Here is a 17,893-nt window from a genome sequence, read left to right as displayed (position 1 = left end):
AGGGGTAATGGCCATGCATACAAATTTGGTTTAATTTTTAATTTTAAAATTTCATGTCATCCCATTCCATAATTTTAGGTAAGCTGTTTTACTGATAATGGTGCAGATCCAGAGTAAGTCTCTGTCTGGTCTATTTCTAATTTTTTGTAAGTATTTATAAGAAAGTCTCTGTCTGATATTGATTGACTTGATGTTCATGAATGATTCTTTTTTAGGGGTGATAAGGAATGAGATCTGGGCTGGGAATCGTTGGATTGGGATGGAGGTCAGGGTGAGAGTGGTCTGAGGGAGCTGGCAGGACTTGGAGAGGAGGTGCCTTATGGGAAGCAGAGGTTCTGAGGACAGAGTGCAAAGGGGATGGCTGGGACTGGGCAAGGATTTAGGAAATCATGCATCACAGTGATCCTGAAGCAATAAGAGCAGATTCTGAACATGATCTGAGGACAGACTAGAAGTTAGAGGGAGCCAGGTTTTGGTTTAAGGGAGAATTTCCAAGCACTTGGGTGGCAGGAAGAGTCATTAGTAAGTAGGTGCAGTGAAAAGTCATGCAGGGTTTCTAGTGCCTACTAGAGATTTAATAATTTAGATTTGAGCAAGCTCTGGGAGTTTGTAATGGACAGGGAAGTCTGGCGTGCTGCAGTTCATAGGGTCGTAAAGAGTCAGACACGACTGAGCGACTGAGCTGACTGAACTGAGTGCTTTTAGTTTTTAGCACATGACAGGCACTCAACAGAATATTTAATAAATAATGAAAAGATAAATGAATTAGATGTGGACAGAGGCAAGATAATGAGAATGTTTCAACGAGGGTAGGCGAAATGAAAAGTATTTTGAGTCGGGGGCATAGTCTGTTGATAGAAACCCAGTACTTTGTTCCTAGGAGGCTACATCAGAATCTGTTGATTGGAGGCAGTGTTGCTAGGCAGCCGAGGCATGACCGTCATCAAATGGGCTGGGGGGCTCCTAGGATCGAGCACCACTTAGATCACTCTCGCAGGGAAGGTCGGGATAGAGGTCCAGCTTCCTCCCCAGGTTTTGCCAGAGGTGTCCATGGGGCAGGAGAGGTTGCCGAGCTTGAAGGTCTCCACGCTGGGTAGCCTGGCGCTCCCCAAGCATGCCCATCACCACTCCACCCATCGCAGGAATACAGAAACATAGCGGCTCTTGACACTTGGGCCTCCCCACCTCTGCCGTGTTTTAATGTTAATTGTGGAAAAGTGTACATAACATATAACTTACTGTTTTAACCATTTTAAAATGTATAATCCAGTAGTGTTAAATACATTCACATTTTTGTGCAACTAGCCTCCAGCACTCTTTGTCTATAGAACTGACCCCTTAACCCTAAATCCTGCCATTTTTGTCTGTCATCTAAAGATCTTAAAAACAAGTCAGATTAAACCCCTGACTCGTCCCCTCTGCCTGTCTCAGGGATCCTCAGGGGTGACATCCATGAGCCAAGAGGTGCACAGGAATAGTCTTTGAGAAGTCTATCCAGACCCTGGACCCCCTGGGGTCCCCCCTGAAAATGGGGTGAACCCTTTGGCTGCCAGCACATACCTACCAGCCTGGCTTCCCACAGGGAGGGGACCAGAGAGGCTAGGGTGGGGCTGGCAGAAATGGAGGTTGGTGATGGGTTGTCCTCCTGGCCTGAAGCCTTCTGTGTGGGGCTTCGTTACTTCTCTCCCTGATTTTGCTAGAGCATGGCTTCCCTCCTCTAGGATCCCCATCTCTGGGACATGTCCAGACCCTCTTGTTTGCCCTGGATTCCTCCTGCCCCCTGCCCTCGCCACTTGGACTCCACACGGGGACACGTGGGCCCGTCATGTGATCTCCTGGCCTCCCAGCCTTCCTGGCCTTCCATTTGCCCCCAGCCCTTTCATAATAAAATACAGGCCCCGACACTTGCCCTCAAGACCACTGTCTTCCATGATTCCTGTCACTTTCACCACCTGGTAGTTTTTTGGGGCCCATCTGCATTAACTTCAGAAATATCTCCTTTATGGTACTTTTCCTACTTTTTGAGAGATGACGTTGTTGGCAAGGAAAGTCCAGAGTCTCTAAAGCTTTCTTTCTGGGTTGAGTTTCACCCTGTTAACCATGAGACAGACATTTGTAAATGCAGATCCACATCATCCGTTTTAGCAGAGAGTCACCAGGAAAGTAAGCTCACTCCGCAAGAAAGTGAAATCCATGGCCCTGCCCTCTGGCGCCCTGGGCCGCAGGGAGATGAGAGCACGTGGGCTGCTCCTGGGGGGTTCTTTGCCTCCTTCCCATCAGCCCATGAATGCACGGCACCCAGGGAAAGAACTGAGGATGATGATCTTCCTGTTCTCAAAAAGTCCTATCATCTGCTTTTTGAAAACAGACATACACATGTGAAAAGATGACTAAATATGCCAGGCAGTAAATGTAAAATGCCATCTGAGTTGAATGGGCTACATATCCGACATGAGTTCAGAGGCAAGGGCAAGATCGCTTCCAGCTGTGGTGGTCAGGACAGGCCCCCCCTGGGGAAGATGCGCGTGCGAGCCTGTCCCGGGGCCTGGCGGGAGAGCTGTGATGACTGTAGACCTGGGAGCCACGCCCCCTGAAGGATGGATGAAGAAATGTGTGCTTTCTAAAGGCATTCTTTTAAAAGGTTCAATGTGTGTGCTCTGCCTTTCTTATCCAGCTGAAGTAAGAGCGCCGTGTGTGCAGTGTCTGGGTAGGGGCTACAGGGTCTAGGGCCGGGGGCTTGCCCTTGGGAAGTAACTGAAGCAGTGAGTTTAGGCGGATGTGAGTGAGGGTCTGGAATAAGCATTTGCAAAGTTTTGTGGTGGATATGATAGTCAAAAGGGGTTTCCCAGGTGGCGCCGGTGGTAAAGAACCCGCCTGCCAATGCAAGAGACATCGGAGACGTGGGTTTGATCCCTAGATCAGGAAGCTTCCCTGAAGTTGGGCATGGCAACTCACTCCAGTATTCTTTCCTGGAGAATCCCATGGACGGAGGAGTCTGGTGGGCGAGAGTCCATAGGATTGCAAAAGAGTCAGACACCACTGAAGCGACTTAGCATGCACGCACACATGATAGTCAAAAACCTGCTACAGCTGAGTTCATGAATTTATTCCTGAACAAATAATGATGGGTAAAATTAGCAGACATCTGGAAGAGGCACATATTTCAGAGTTATTTTGGTCTGATCTATAAAGCACTCTATGAGGAATATGATTGGTAGCTGGTCTTAATAAACAGTTAGTGGGTTCTGCCTGCCTGAAATGCAAAACAGATGTATCTTTGTTCTTTTAAACTGACTTTGATGAATAAACTATATGTGACGTCAGGGCCAAGCTATTGGATGTCTGAGTCCTACTCAGAAATATTTTAGAATATAAAAAACTTTCCATGGTCGACACGGAGAGAACAAAGTGAATTCCAGTCACATTGCTGTTAGCGTTGAAGCAGGTTCAGAAATCCAGGGAAGGCTTCATCCAACAACCTTTTGGTATTTTGGGGCATTGTTCCTGTCTGCTGCACCAAGGCACCCTCCCATTTCACAGCTGCGAGCTCTGAGGGCGTGTGGTTTTCAGCTGTCACTGTTGGGGCTTTTTTGATGGTCATTATTGCTGTTTGGCTTGTTTGCACAAATGTTTCCTAATAGAGCAAACTAGGATTCTGCAGCAGTGATCTGGTATCTGGAGACTGTGATGTTACCACTTCCCCCAATTTGTTTGGTTATGAATGATGCAGGATTTTTAATCATTAGCATCTTGGCTTTGCTGGGTGTTTTTGGCAGACGGGCCCTCCAGCCAGCCCTGCGCTGTGCTCTTTGCATCAGGAAACCAGCTCACTCTGCAGGTGTTTCATCCATAAACAAGCACCAGCCACGGGCTCCTCTTTCTTTTTACGGAAACCCTTTGGAATTTAACTTTCAGATACAAATACTTGGAGCAGTTGGCAGCTGAGGCGCATGAGAAGGAGCTGAGAAGCCGGAGTGCGAGCCGGGGCAGAGCTGACCTCTCCTTGGACCTGACCTCACCGGCAGCCCCCGCCTCCCCCGCCCCCCTGGGTCGTAGCCCTTCATCTCTAGACTCGCAGGAGGTTCCCACGGTATCATCCTCCTCCCCAGGAACGCCTCAGCATCCCCAAGGTGAGTGAAGGGAGAGGAGAGGGGAACTGATGCGGTAATTAACATCAGACAGGCTTCTAGGCAGCAGGAACCATCCCAACGTGCAAACTCATACTGAGAGGCAGGCAGCTAATGGGAAGCTTCAGGGGTGGCTGTGACCTGAGCTGTCACTAATAGCAAGGGGTTTGCAAAGCCACTTACTACAGCAAAATTATTTATAAAGCTTGTCAGTGTATGATCACTGGAAAGGGAGAATGCTGAAAATAAGACTCACTTTGACATTTAATCCTAATTCACAGGATAATAAGTTAGGATTAATTTATTCCTCTGTCATTTGCATGTTCTCTATTTATTGGCTCTGCTCCTCCCGTAGGAATTGTCGGTCTGGTTTAAGTTACACTGATAGAGGGTAAAATTAACCAGAGCAAACAAAGAAACATGGACCTCATGCAAACAGAAGTAAAATATTGAAGAAGGAAAAAAAAGAAGATAGTAAAGATGACTGGCCTGTGGTATGGGGGTGGGTGTAGATGCTTGTGTTAGAAGCAGACAGACAGGCTCTCCCTGGAGAAACTGCCTGTCGTCTTAGCTTTATTTGGAGAAAAGCAGTGCCATCGTACCCTGCAGCCTTGGAGCATCAGCAGATTTCCTGATGGCTCTGCAAATTGTGAGTCCGTTTTCTTTCACATTGTCAGAGAGGATGGTCCTCGGGTACAGGCGCCTAACGCTGCATGTTGACTAACCCTGCAGCCAGCACGGTTTGGTTTAATCGAGTGTGATGGCTCGCAGCCTGCTGTAGGCTTAGCCAACTGAAGACAGTGGAGACACTAAACTTTTAACTCTAGGAAGGTTGACTAAATATGGCGTAAAGTCTAATTTAAACAAGGCAGGACTCCATGACCTCAGCAGAACTGGCTGTAACTGAACCATCTTGTCTGTCCAGTTCTTTGCTGGCTCTCCGAGCCTCGGGGCTCAATCTCCTGGAGTGGGCTGGTTCCATCCCAGCTCCCCATCACGTCCTGTTACTCCTGGTCCTGGAGCCATGGAAGATTGTCCTGGGCAGATGGCTCAGTCCTAGATGAGTAATGTCGGTCTTAAAATGTTAAGACTCCGGGAATCAGGAAAACAGATTTCTCTGTAACAGCAGTGTGCTTTCCAAACTCAGCCTGATATCACTGTTCTATCTAAATGGTGGTATTTCCAGAGGCCATATAAAAAATATTCCCCCTGCAAGCTGTGGTTCAGGACTTAATCTGGATACTTTTAACTCTAAGAGTTGTTATCTCCAGCGCTTTACAGAAGGGTTTTGTCCAAACTGTGACGTACAGAATGGCCCCAAGCTAAGAAGGAATTGTCAGTATCTATAAATACTGTTTGTCCTCGAGATTTTTAATCTATTTGATGTTTGTGGCAAAACCAAGACAGTTCCCTGAGTATTTTGTCCAGTGTCAGTCAAACTTGAAGCCATCCTATCCAATTAAAAAGAGAGTGTTTTAAACTTTAATCAGAACACAGGAAGTATTTTGTATGTACATAATATGCATTTGTGGAAGGTTATTTCAGTATGCTTTCAGAAAGATAAATAGCAAATGTCATTTTCCTCTTCAGAGAAGGGGTAAACAGAGACTAAGAAAATGTTTGACTGAAATCACACCCTAAATGGTTATCTACATCAGAAAAAGGAATATTGGACTTGAATTTAGACACAGTTACAAATTAACGAAACAGCATTGGTGTTTCCTTTTTCCTTAGGGAGAGGGGAGACGCAGTGGCTCTTATAGAATCTAGAAACACTTCCATCATATATTAAGTTATTATCATCCATCAAATCAGCTGGAGCCAGCAAAGTGTTCTAACATCCTTGTCCTAGTATATAACCGAGTTATTCAATTGGAAAGTCTAAGTGTAGAAGAAGAAAGGCTGTAGGAGGATGCTCTCAAGAGAACTGATGAAGCATCTTTCTGATTTGGAGCCTTTGGACCAGAACACAAAGTAGGTGTGGCGTAAGGGCTTTTCTTCTCCTGGTTTGTTACTATCTTGGAAGCATTCCACGAGGTCCCGGTTACTGGTCTCATCTTTTCACCAGGTCCCCGTTTTCAAATGCTCAGAGTAATTTTTTGCTGATCCCTAATATTTAGAATATTCCAACAGCTGGCGGAAGAATAAAATATATAATCACACATCCAGATGTTTGTCTTGCACCGAACACCTGGCACATGGTCCAAACATGCCAGGGGTTGACTCGCTTTTTCGTTCTTTATCCTTGTGGGGTCATGTGCTAATAATTCATTTCTCATTTCTGTAGCACTTAGCTGCTTCCTTCCAAATGCTGCTCTTTAATACCTTGTGGTGCATCTCAGTAAGGAAGGGAGATGCTCTTATCCATACTTCACGGAGGCTCGGATAGATGGGGATGTGCTTCAGATCTTGCTGGTGCCATGCTGGGAGTAAAGATCACTGTTTCACTCCCAACCCAGCCATTCATTGTGCCATGGTATCTGTGGTGATGCTCCCAAGAATCCCATGCCATCCCCTCACGACCCTCTCCCCAGTATCTATCAAAATTGTGACCTACATTTCAGAATTACATTTACAAAGAAAAAGGAACAGCAAATATTTATTCCTGAATTATGTATACCTTAGGGTTAAAGGTCACTCTGTGAGTTCTTACGTAAATTCTTTTGATAACAGAATATATGAAAACATTAAAGCTTTCCCTCCCTTTTCCCTTACAAAATATATTTACGAAGAGGGAAGAGTTAATGGTAAAATACCTGTAGCGTTATGTGGCGTCTAGTGAGATCTTTCAGCCAAAAACCTTCCCAGCTAAATCTGCTGTAACTTTTGTGTAAATCACGCCACTGCTCCCACCATCGAGTCATTGTGTGCTTGAATTATTTTTCCATCTGGCCCTCTTGTGGTTCATAGCAGGTGTTTGTCCCAGTGGTGCCTAAAACTGGTGGTGATGATCTGAATATTTTTCCTTTGTGTCAAACTGCCAGGCCCGTGTGCGCTCATTTGCGCTGTGCTCTAATTAATGGAGACGATTAGCCCCCAGTTTAGGCAACCATGGAAGGACCGCTCTCTTCATCCATTGCTTTAATTATTATTTTTTAAATTTTATTTACTTATTGGCTGCACTGGGTCTTCATTGCTGCAGAGATGGCTTTCACGGCTTTCTTGACTTGCGGAGACGGGGGCTTCTCTTCGTTGCGATACAAGGGCTTCTGACTGCAGTGCTTCTCGTTGTGGAACACAGGCTGTAGGGCACCGGGGCTTCAGTAGTTGTGGTCCCCGGGCCCCAGAGCACAGGCTCCGTAGTTGTGGTATGCGGGCTCAGTTGTTCCGAGGCATATGGGATCTTCCCCGGCCAGGATTTGGACCTGTGTCGCCTGCATTGGCAGGCGGAGTCTTATCCCCTGGCCCACCAGGGAAGTCCCATTGCTTGAATTATGCTTTCCCTATTTTCACTGAGCCCTCATGGTATCCATCAGAATATCTATCCAATAAATGTGTTTCCTGTTATTTTAAAGCTTTCAGAGATGACTCTGGAAACACACAAGTTTTCCACACTAGGTAGAGAAAAGGTGCAACGTTCTTTTGGAATGGAGTTCTTCGATGTGGCTTTAAGGAAATTACTCTGAGGACTGAAAACAATGATCATCTAGGAACTCCCTGACAGTCCAGTGTTTAGGACTCTGCACTTTGAATTCCAAGGGCCTGGGGCTCAATCCCTGGTTGGAGAACTAAGATCCTGCAAGCCACTTAATATGGCCAGGAAAAAAAAAAAAAGATAATCTATAGGCCCACAGTGAAGTCAGTGCAGCAAGGTAAACTGTTAGGCCAGGGGTGTCAGATCTTGGTAACCTATTTCATGGAAACAAAGTGGAGAAAATCGCTGATCTCGAAACCAGGTTTTGATCGTGGTCCCTGCAGGATGTCTCGGGGTTGAACTGCCTTCCTTGGAGGCTAGAACTGTGTTCTTCCCGGGCTCCCTGGCTCCAATACCGGAGTGCCCCCTGAGGCTAAATGAGAGAAATGACCATCCCCAGGAGAAGGAAGATGCCGTCAAGAGTTGATAAGGTGATTTCACTCATTAATATAGCCACGAAAGCACACATAATGGCTAGATTATTTTTCTTATTTTGAGCTCGGTACTTTTTATTTTACACACAGAGCTAGCATGTTACAGATGCATTAAAAAATTTACCATACTCTATTAATTCTATGTCAAGGAAAAATACGTTCAACAGTATGATTTTTTTTCTACCTGTAATTGATTCCTACATATTTCCAAATGTCTTACTCTTTGGCGCTGAAGATATAAAATGTGGCTTATGTGGTCACGGCCTATTCACCAGCACTCAGCTGGAGGCACTTACAGAAATTATGGGCATGGTAAACTAATATTTTCTCTAAACCATGAATAGAACCTAGGTCTCCCACCTTGCAGTCAGATTCTTTACCAGCTGAGCCACCAGGGAAGCCCAAGAATACTGGAGTGGGTAGCCTATCCTTTCTCCAGGAGAACTTCTTGACCCAGGAATAGAACGAGGGTCTCCTGCATTGCAGGTGGATTCTTTACCAGTTGAGCTACCTGGGAAGCCCCTAAGCATTTACAGTACTGGTAAATATGATAATTCTTCTAGTCTTCTGATCTTCACACCTGGAAATAAAATATAGACATACAGTAATGGCATGAAATGTTCAGTTTGTTTCCGTGAATCATCATTTTTCATCATTTTCATTCATCATGGCTACTGTCATCGTTACCAGTCACTGACTGAGCATCTTTGTTACCTTCATTGTGTAACATATTTTTGGTGTCCTTCAGGCAAAAAGGTGCTCTCCTAGGTTACCCTGTCCACAGGGTAGAGATCAGAAACATCTGGCATCCTGTTTCCAGCTGGCACAGAAGCAATGGAATATCATCCATCATCAGCCTAATGCATGCTGGTTCCCTTGCATAAAGCTTCTGGACACCTCCAGTCCAGGATTTCGTGAGTTGGCAGGAAACTAGATTCCTGGTGGTTCTGTGACTCAGGGCTGCCCCACCTCACCTGACTGCTGCTACTTAATGCCATTTGTTCAATGAGACAGAATCTCTCAGGGACTCAACCCAAGGGCAAGGCCAGGGCCCTGCCTGCTATGCCTGCCGGGGAACATTTGACAGCCTTTGTGAATCATGGGAGTTTTCTGCTTGCCATTTCTCCATTTCTAAAAAAAAGGAACAGATAATACTTTCCCATTTTTCCTCTTACAGAGAATGACAGTTGCCTGCAGTATGTCTTCTTGTCCCATTTTATAAAACATTAAATAGTCCTAAGTTTTTTTGAAGCAAAGTATAAATCCTACTGAAGTTTACTTAAGTAAAGATAAGGCTCAGAGTGGCATTGGGACTGTTGTTAAAGCAGGATATTATATGAGTGCCATGATAATCTCATAGATGACAAATAGACGTCAATATCTGCCAAAGGTCTGAGACTTCACCCTACTTAAAAGCTAGTAAGTTAGCCCGCCATGATCTCATGGATGTTGGCAGAAGACACGAAACTCCTGGGTCAGAAACAAAGGACTTTATTACTCACAGCGATAGTAGTAGCCAAGATAGCAGCATTTGTGCCATTTCTGCAAGTCGCAGTTTCCACAAGGTGATGTGAGTAAGCCCACGTGACACCTGCACACACTGAGTGGAACCCTGAGTTGAAGGATCTCAAATCTTTATTGGGCAGTTAGCGCATCTTCCCTTTATCCCAGAGGGAGACGTGATCTTGCTCACAGTGGGCGATAAACCAAGTAGTGGTTGGTTCCAGAGGGAGACTGTCTCTGTCTTACAAGGCTGTTTTCTATGCATACCTCCTTAGAAGGATGATCCAGAATCAAGGCTATGGTGGCTTTGCTTGTAAGACTCCAGAAATGAGAGACCCATGGAGAATTGTTTCCAAGGTTGGAGTTATAGTGATTTTTAACCAACCTTTATCATCAAATTCTCATTCTAAAAACTGTTTAATGTAAACAAAAAAATCCAAGTTTGAAACAGCTGTTGGCTTGTTTGTTCTTATTTGACAAGAAGAAAGAGTATCAGGAGCTATAAAGCCCAGTGGGGAGCAGATGCTGTGTGCGTCTGGAGATGCTCCAGGGCATCCGGAGAGACAGGAGTGCCTTTCATCCCAGGGGAAAGCCTTTGGTAAGTGTTTACAGCTACAGTCAGAAGGCCTCCCTGGGTGGGGGCTGTGGACCTTCTTCAGTCAGTGTGGTACAGCAAAGAGGAATAACTCTCAGGTTTCTTCTCGCCTCCTTATCTGTGCTCAGGACCTCGCTCTCTCCTCTGCCATCTCCATCTCCCCTCTTTCCCCCCAGCGTCCCTCCTCCCCCATACCCCTGCCTTCCCCCACGCACTCCCCCAAGGCATTTGTACAAAGTGGTATAACACCAGCAGTGAGGCAGGATGATCAAACACTGGTTTTCCAGCCCCTAAGAGGATGCTTTTTCAAGACCTTTCCTGAGTTCCACAAATCTTTAGAGCTTTCCAAAGCTGTGAGATCTTCTAAAGAAGCCACCTCCACCGGATACACTGGGAAGTTCCAGTAGCTTTTTCTTGACTTTCTAGGTTCAGCAACTCTGTCTTTCTTCTAGAACTCTCTAGACTCGAAAGTGTTACTGGGCTTTCATGTCGTGGTCGTCTTCTGTCATTGTGATTTCATCATCTTGTCTCACATTTGTCCTCATTTTGTCTCAATCTTCTTACCAACTCTTCTTCTACCTGCCCCCTAGGTGTCAGAGTTTTCCAGGATTCCTTCTCCAGCAACTCCCTGTGTTCACGCCACACCTCCTGTACCTTCACAGGCCCATCTGTGATTTTTAGCAACCTGCCGAGTGCTGAAATCCACCGTGTCTGCCTCTCCAGCTGTGGCCTTCCTGAGCTCAGGACTCATGTATCCAACCTCCTTAGACATCACCATCTGAATACGCCTTAGACACTTCAGACTTACCGAGTACCAGTCAGGGGCATTTTGATGGGAGGTGTCCCTCATCTCTCCCCCATAAAACTAACAAATCTGCTCATACCTCCCAGTCCTTGTCTGGTTAAGACCATTTCTCTTGGCCTCCTTATTTAAGTTGGAAGCAGATAGGTAACTTCGACTTCTCCCTTAATGCTTACCCCTACATCCAGTCAATCACCAAATGTCGATGTGCTCTTTTCCCTAAAATCAGCCCTCTCCCTTGTCTCCCCGTTGTCAATGCTTCAGTCCAATCTTAACCATCCCTGATCTGGACCATTTCTATAGCTTCTACTATATCTCACCTCCCCAGGTTCTTCTTATAGCCCAATCCCCTCCCCCCCAAAAAAAAATCATGTCTATACCATGATTTTAAAACCCGTTAGTGGCTCTCCATCATCTACAACATGAAGTTAAGACCTTGCATGGCACTCAAGACTCTTGGGTATCCAGTCCCCACAATGAGTTTCTTACCACCATAACCACCTTTACATGTTACGCTCCATCAGGACCAAACCACCCTCATAGTGGAAAGGTGTCTTGTTCTGTCTCTGTTTTTCTCTTGAGCCATTCTTGAATCTCATGTGTCTCTTGTGGTTTAAACAGCTTACTGCACCCAGTGTGATTTAAGAGTCCAAGAACCTGTAGTTGGAGAGAACGTGGCCGGTGACTCTAAGCCCAGGACTTCTTATAGCGTTCCACTGAAGCTCAGTGAAAACTGGCTTATCGGAACTCTGAGGGCGGGTGTGGGATCTCCAAGGTGGTATCTTCCAAAAGGACTTTTAAAAGTAATTTTGAACATATATGGATTTCATCTTAAGAGGTGGTTTAGGCCCGAGCCTGTTTGAAAACTCTGGCTCTAATTTTGAGGACAAAGCTGGATTGTATTTTAAAGGCATACAAATTCATTAGACCGGTGAATCGGTATTTTGCAGGTAATATGTGTCTTTTTGGAATAAGCCTAAGTGGACTGAGTTTGGGCCCATCCTAATGAACCTGTTCCTATAGAGCAATGATTCTCAGCCAGGAGTGGTTTTTGCTCTCAGGGGACATGTGGTAGTATCTGGAGATATTTTTGGTTGTCAGAACTGGGAAGGAGCCAGGAATGCTGCTGAATATCCGACAATGCATAGGACAATAGGCTGCAGCTCCCCACCCCCCCCACCCCACCGCAACAACAAAGACATATCTGACCCCAGATATCCAGAGTCCTGAGTCTGAGAAATCCGGCTCCAGAGTGAATCTGAGTGAACAGCTTAGAAAGAATTGGCCCGACACCAACGGCAAAATCTAAAGAATTTTCAAAGCTGTGAGCATTTTCTCTTGGGACCTTTTTCACATTTATATGATTAAACCAGAAGTTTAAAGTCCATGGTGTTAGTTATTAGCTCTGAACTGAGGAGGTCCCTGGAATCCACACCATTTGGAGCAGCTATCATAGAACTGGCTGGCCCAGCCCTCAGTTTCATAAGACCTGCCAGAAAGCCAAGTCCTGGCAAAGTCATCGAGACACCATCACAGACTGAAATCAATTGAAGCCACCCAAAGACTTATTAAATTCAGATCTTTCTACCAGCCGTTTATCTCTTCAAAGAGAAATTGCATGACAGGGGATTCCAGTTGGACACTCTGGACTCAGCTGTCAGGGACATTGATGAAAGCAGAGCCGGAACGCTCGTGCCCACTTTTTGTTTTGTTTTTTTTTTCAGGAATGGTTATATACTTGTCTTTGTGGCTTAAGTCACCCACCACACAGTGTAACATCACGATTAACAGCCCAGGCTTTTCAATCAGGCCGATCCAAGTCAAATCCCAGCTCCGCTCGTCAGTAAGGTTCTGTTGGAAGTAGGTGACGCATGCTCAAAGGGCCCACGGGCAGGCCGTGAAGGGACCATGTGCAGAGGTGCAGAGTGGGGCCTTCAGAGTACACGGAAGTGCCCGGAGACGAGCAGCAGCGGGCAACTGCCAACACCATTTCTGCCTCCAGGCCTGGAAAAACTTAAGGGAACAGCTCGGGCTGGGTAAGAGCTGTAGCCTTGGGAAGGGAGCCCTGAGGACAGGAATGCTGGCCTGACATCTTCTGCCCAGCTGGCCCCTCATAAAGAGCGGGAACATAAACATGCCAGCCTCGCTTTCCTCCTGCCTTTGCAGGTGCCTCCCAGGGCTGACCCACCTGGAAGTGAGGGAAAGCAAACGTATGAGCTCCTCCCTACAGAGGCTGGCCTCCAGGGCACAAAGCAGGACAGAGAATGGGTCTCGGAGCAGGCCAAGAGTATCCAGCATGCTGTGTGGCCCTGGATGAGTTACTTAACCTCTCTGAACACCATTCCTCGTTTCTCACATGGGGACATTAATCTTCACATCGTTGGTAAGAGAAGTAAATAGGGTGACGTGCCCCTGTTTCCTGGGACAGCACCCATGTGTCAGAGGCACTCTGTAGATGGTAGCTTTTGTTTTTAATTCACTTAAGGCCAAGCAGAGCCTGAGGTCAGGTAAGATCAGATGTAAAGTTAGTGCGGACAAAGAACTAGCTAGTCTGAGTTGATGTCTGCCTTAGCTGACTTGAAACAGGGACGAGCTGCCTGAAATCCTCAAGACCTGCTTGCTCCTCTTCTCTTGCCCAGTTTTGTGATCTGTATCAAGGACATCTCGGTCATTAGATAGGGCACCCTTTTCTCTTCTTTCAACAAACGCAGTTACGTTTTTCCTCTTCGCCCGTGGTTCTCAGGTTGATGGTTCTCATCCTGGCTCCCAACCTCTCTGCTATAACATCTGTTTCCTTTGGATAAAGACTCCCTTTTAGTGGTCGTACTCAGTTTATGAGTCCCTCCCCACAGGCTGGCAGCAACCCAGTTCCTTGTTACTTCTTTTGAATATACTGTAGATCTCTTCCACATTCTGTAAATTATCCCTTGTGTGTATGTGTGTGTGTGTGACTCACTCGTGTCCGATTTTCCAGGCAAGAATACTGGAGTGGGTTCCCATTCCCTCCTCCAGGGGATCTTCCCCACCCAGGGATCGAACCCAGGTCTCCCACATTGCAGGTGAATTCTTTACTGCCTGAGCCAGCAGGGAAGCCCATGTTATCCCCTACCATATCTCTTTTTAATGTTTAACTATTTGGCTGGGTCGGGTCTTTGTTGCAGCACACAGGATCTTTGCTGTGGTGTGTGGGCTTAGGTGCTCTGCAGCATGTGGGGTCTTAGTTCCCTAACCAGGGATCAAACATGCATTGGAAGGTGGATTCTTAACCACTAGACTGCCAGGGAAATCCCCCATATCTCTTTAGACAGTTTAATTTTTTTTTCTTTCCCCTCCCTTCTACTCCCCCACCTCCAACCTTAAAATTTAAAGTTCTCTGAATCAGGTCAGTGCAGGTTCCGGCCAAATGCATTTTTCTGGCCTTTGCTAAGCGTGTCCTTGCAATGCCAAGATCCCATCAGTCTGCTGTCTCAGGATGTGGTCCAGGAAGACAGATCCCAGCTCTGGACGCCTTCTGTGTTGCCAGGCATTTCTTGCCATGTCCTCATTTCATTTCCAAGCTTGCACCCACCGCGGGGAGAAGGGTTGTCTGGCACCTGGACCTAAGCCTTCTCAGTTTCATCCCACCCTCGCTTTCTAAGAGCAGTGAGAGACCCCTCCCCACAGAGAGGTTGGGATTTAGTAGACCGTTTGTGCTCTGGCCCCTGGCCTGCAACACTCCCGTGCCCCTTGGATATGAACACACCGCCCGCCCCCACCCAGGGGATCCCTTGCCCGTGTGTTCTTCCAATGATGCCCTTTATGCGTTTTCTTCTCCTCTTGAGCCCCATCAGCTGGCATTTACCTTTCTTCTCAGCCTCTTTGTCTGCAGGGTTCTTGTCTGCTTCCTGAATGTTCACCCCATACTGACTAGGAGTCTCCCCATGAAACTACCAGCCCATCTCAGCTGTCCCCGTGGGAACTGCGGTTTGTCTGTGACGTGGGTATACTCAGGAGTTCTCTTGGGTCAAGTGGAACATGGCCCGTCTCTTCCTAAGCACCCATCACCCCCCGCAGTGTGAAGTCCCAGGTCCCTAACTCACCCTCGAGGCTTGCTGCCCCAGCCCCCGACCCCAGACGTCTTTCATTCCTCCTGCTTGCCCCATGCCCCTGGTCTCTGCGCATGCTTCTCCCTCTGCCCAGAACTCTGCCCAGTTTTCCCTCCTTAATTCCTTTTCCCCCTTGAAGACTGTGCTTAGTACCGTTTAAGCACAGGGTCTTAGGACCCTTCCCAGGCTTTGCCAGAAACCCCTGCCAGACCCTCCCAGGGCACCATGCCTTTGCTCTTAGAACATCCATCACATTTATAAATATTTGTCTATTGTGGCTGGTGGGAACTGAGGGGCTGGGGTTTTCCCTGTGTCCTCTGACGGTGGGGTTTGCCCACCTTTGCTCTACAGAAGTCACGGGTGTTGTGTGGGATCTCTTAGCAGCTCTGTAACTTCCGTGACAATAAGCACGAGGTCTGTAGTGCTGGATCTGGGTTGTGTGTCCTTGTGCTTCTCACCGCTGACACCACTGCTGGGTGTCCATGAAATGTTGTGAGCAATTTTCATCCCTCGGTATTGGCAAATGCCTTAGCTCCCTGAGGACTTCCACTGCAGGCCTGCGTGGTTCCTCCTGTTTCCCCAGGGACTCAGCCAGTGTGTATGGTACTTTCCCTCAGGGTGCTGGGAGAGCAGCGGGCGTGACTTGGGGCAGTGACTCCAAAGGAACAGCTGTGTGTTTGTGGAGGGGACTGTTGGTGATAGCTGCTGCTGCTAAGTCACTTCAGTCGTGTCCGACTCTATGCAGTCCCATAGACGGCAGCCCACCAGGCTCTCCCATCCCTGGGATTCTCCAGGCAAGAACACTGGAGTGGGTTGCCATTCTCTTCTCCAGGGGATCTTCCCGACCTAGGGATTGAACCCAGGTCTCCTGCACTGCGGGCAGATGAGCCACCAGGGAAGCCCTATCAAGGATCTGCTGCTGCTGCTGCTGCTAAGTCACTTCAGTGGTGTCCGACTCTCTGCTACCCCATAGACGGCAGCCCACCAGGCTCCCCCATCCCTGGGATTCTCCAGGCAAGAACACTGGAGTGGGTTGCCATTTCCTTCTCCAGTGCATGAAAGTGAAAAGTGAAAGTGAAGTCGATCAGTCCTGTCCGACTCCTAGTGACCCCATGGACTGCAGCCTACCAGGCTCCTCCGTCCATGGGATTTGCCAGGCAAGAGTACTGGAGCGGGGTGCCATTGCCTTCTCCGTTGGTGATAAAGGTGCGGACAAAGAGAAAGTGAAGGGGAGCAGAAATGTTCTGGAGTTCAGTGTCTAGCTTTGGGGTGTTTCCTAAGTGTCAATGAGAACTTTCTGAGCAGATACTGGTCCAAAGACCACACTGGGGGCCCTTGGACGTGAAAGGAAGGCAGAGTCTTGGCCCCCAGGTTACTCGTGCCTTGATTAATACAGCTTGAGGAGGGCTCAGCTGTGCCTCTTGTCCAGGGACTTCTTACTCATTTCTCAGGTCCCTCACTTGGCTGCCTGGCCCCATGCCACCGTGACCCCACTGATGCAATTTTATGGCCTGTTGCCAGCCCGGTGGTGAGCCCTCTGAAAGCAGGAGTGTGTGTTGTGTCCTGGACACACCTGTCACCTGGTGTATTCTGTGCAGAAGGTGTCAGGAGTGAGCAGCCCAGGTGTATGCCCCCTGTCCTCTCCCTTCTCTGTCTTTGGTGGTTTGGCTTGATGGACTGTGTGTGAATGTTTTTTAATTGGTTCGTCAATAGAATAGCATCACACACTGCAAATTTGCAGTGAGGCCCGCGTTCTGGTCAGGACGTAGTTTTGGAGACGACAGTCTCCCCAGCAGTGATGAAAGAGAGACAGCACCCCAGGAGTCAGATCACACGTTTAAATGTCTGCTCCAGGAAGTAAGGCCTGAACAGAGCGGGATGAAATTACACTGTTTATTCCGCAGAGTGTGTGGCTTTCTAGAGCTTGCACGTCCCTTGCCTCACTTGTCCCTAAAGTCCCTGGCTGATCAGGAGCCAGAGTCCCTGCTTAAAATGGAAGGACACGTGAGAGTGGAGTGTGTGTAGGCTGGAGCCAGACAGCTGTCGAATGATGGATCCTTCCTGCTTTGTCTGCCAGTTTGCTGGGGATGGGGAGTAGACCCAGGCTGATGGCAACCAACTGCAGCCGTCTCCCCGTCAGCGATAAAGCCCCGCAGAGGCACCCTCGCCAATTTTCGCCATATGCTCACCAATTAAAACTTAAATGCACGCCACATGCTAGGCTGTTGGAAACACATTTTCATTTTGATGTGGCTATTCTGAAGTAAATGTGTGTAAGAACATATGCTCTCTGTCAACCCAACGATGACACTGCTGTTGCTAAAACTGTGCTTTTGCTGTGCTGGTAAAATGAGGGGAGTTGTGTATCTCTTTGCTAAATACTCTATTATCAGATGAAAAGGCAGTTACCGTACAGAGTCCTTCAACACCGAAGGGAATTTTTCTCCAAGGTCTGTTCACTCTCTCCCTGTACCCAGCTCAGTTTTTGCTTTTAAGGAAAAACACTTGACATACCCGTTCTTGGGCACACGGACTCACAGTCGTGTGCCCTTCAGCTTCTTCCTGCTGCTGCTAGCCCGTGCATCTCAGTCTGGAAACTGCTCTCACATGATCAGACGGGGCTTCCAAAACCAGCCCTCTTGGGGATACCCCAGAGGGACACCCAACAGACTGCAGAGGGTCTACGCCACCTCACCCTCATCTCCTCCATTCT

At 47.5% G+C, this 17,893-nt stretch overlaps 1 protein-coding gene across 10 annotated transcripts in view; it reads left to right on the top strand.

The window, feature by feature from the left end:
• The window catches only part of FHOD3 (formin homology 2 domain containing 3), a 521,499-nt gene that overhangs the window by 421,126 nt on the left and 82,480 nt on the right, over positions 1-17,893 (top strand). For all 10 annotated transcript variants that reach the window (XM_061400414.1, XM_061400417.1, XM_061400421.1 and 7 more), the window contains one exon: positions 3,916-4,130. In XM_061400414.1, coding sequence (XP_061256398.1) covers positions 3,916-4,130 — 215 coding nt within the window. The remainder of the gene's footprint in view (positions 1-3,915; positions 4,131-17,893) is intronic.

This window comes from Bos javanicus, chromosome 24, assembly GCF_032452875.1.
Source record: "Bos javanicus breed banteng chromosome 24, ARS-OSU_banteng_1.0, whole genome shotgun sequence".
Lineage (NCBI taxonomy): Eukaryota > Metazoa > Chordata > Mammalia > Artiodactyla > Bovidae > Bos > Bos javanicus.
This window is presented reverse-complemented; position numbering and strand designations above follow the sequence as displayed.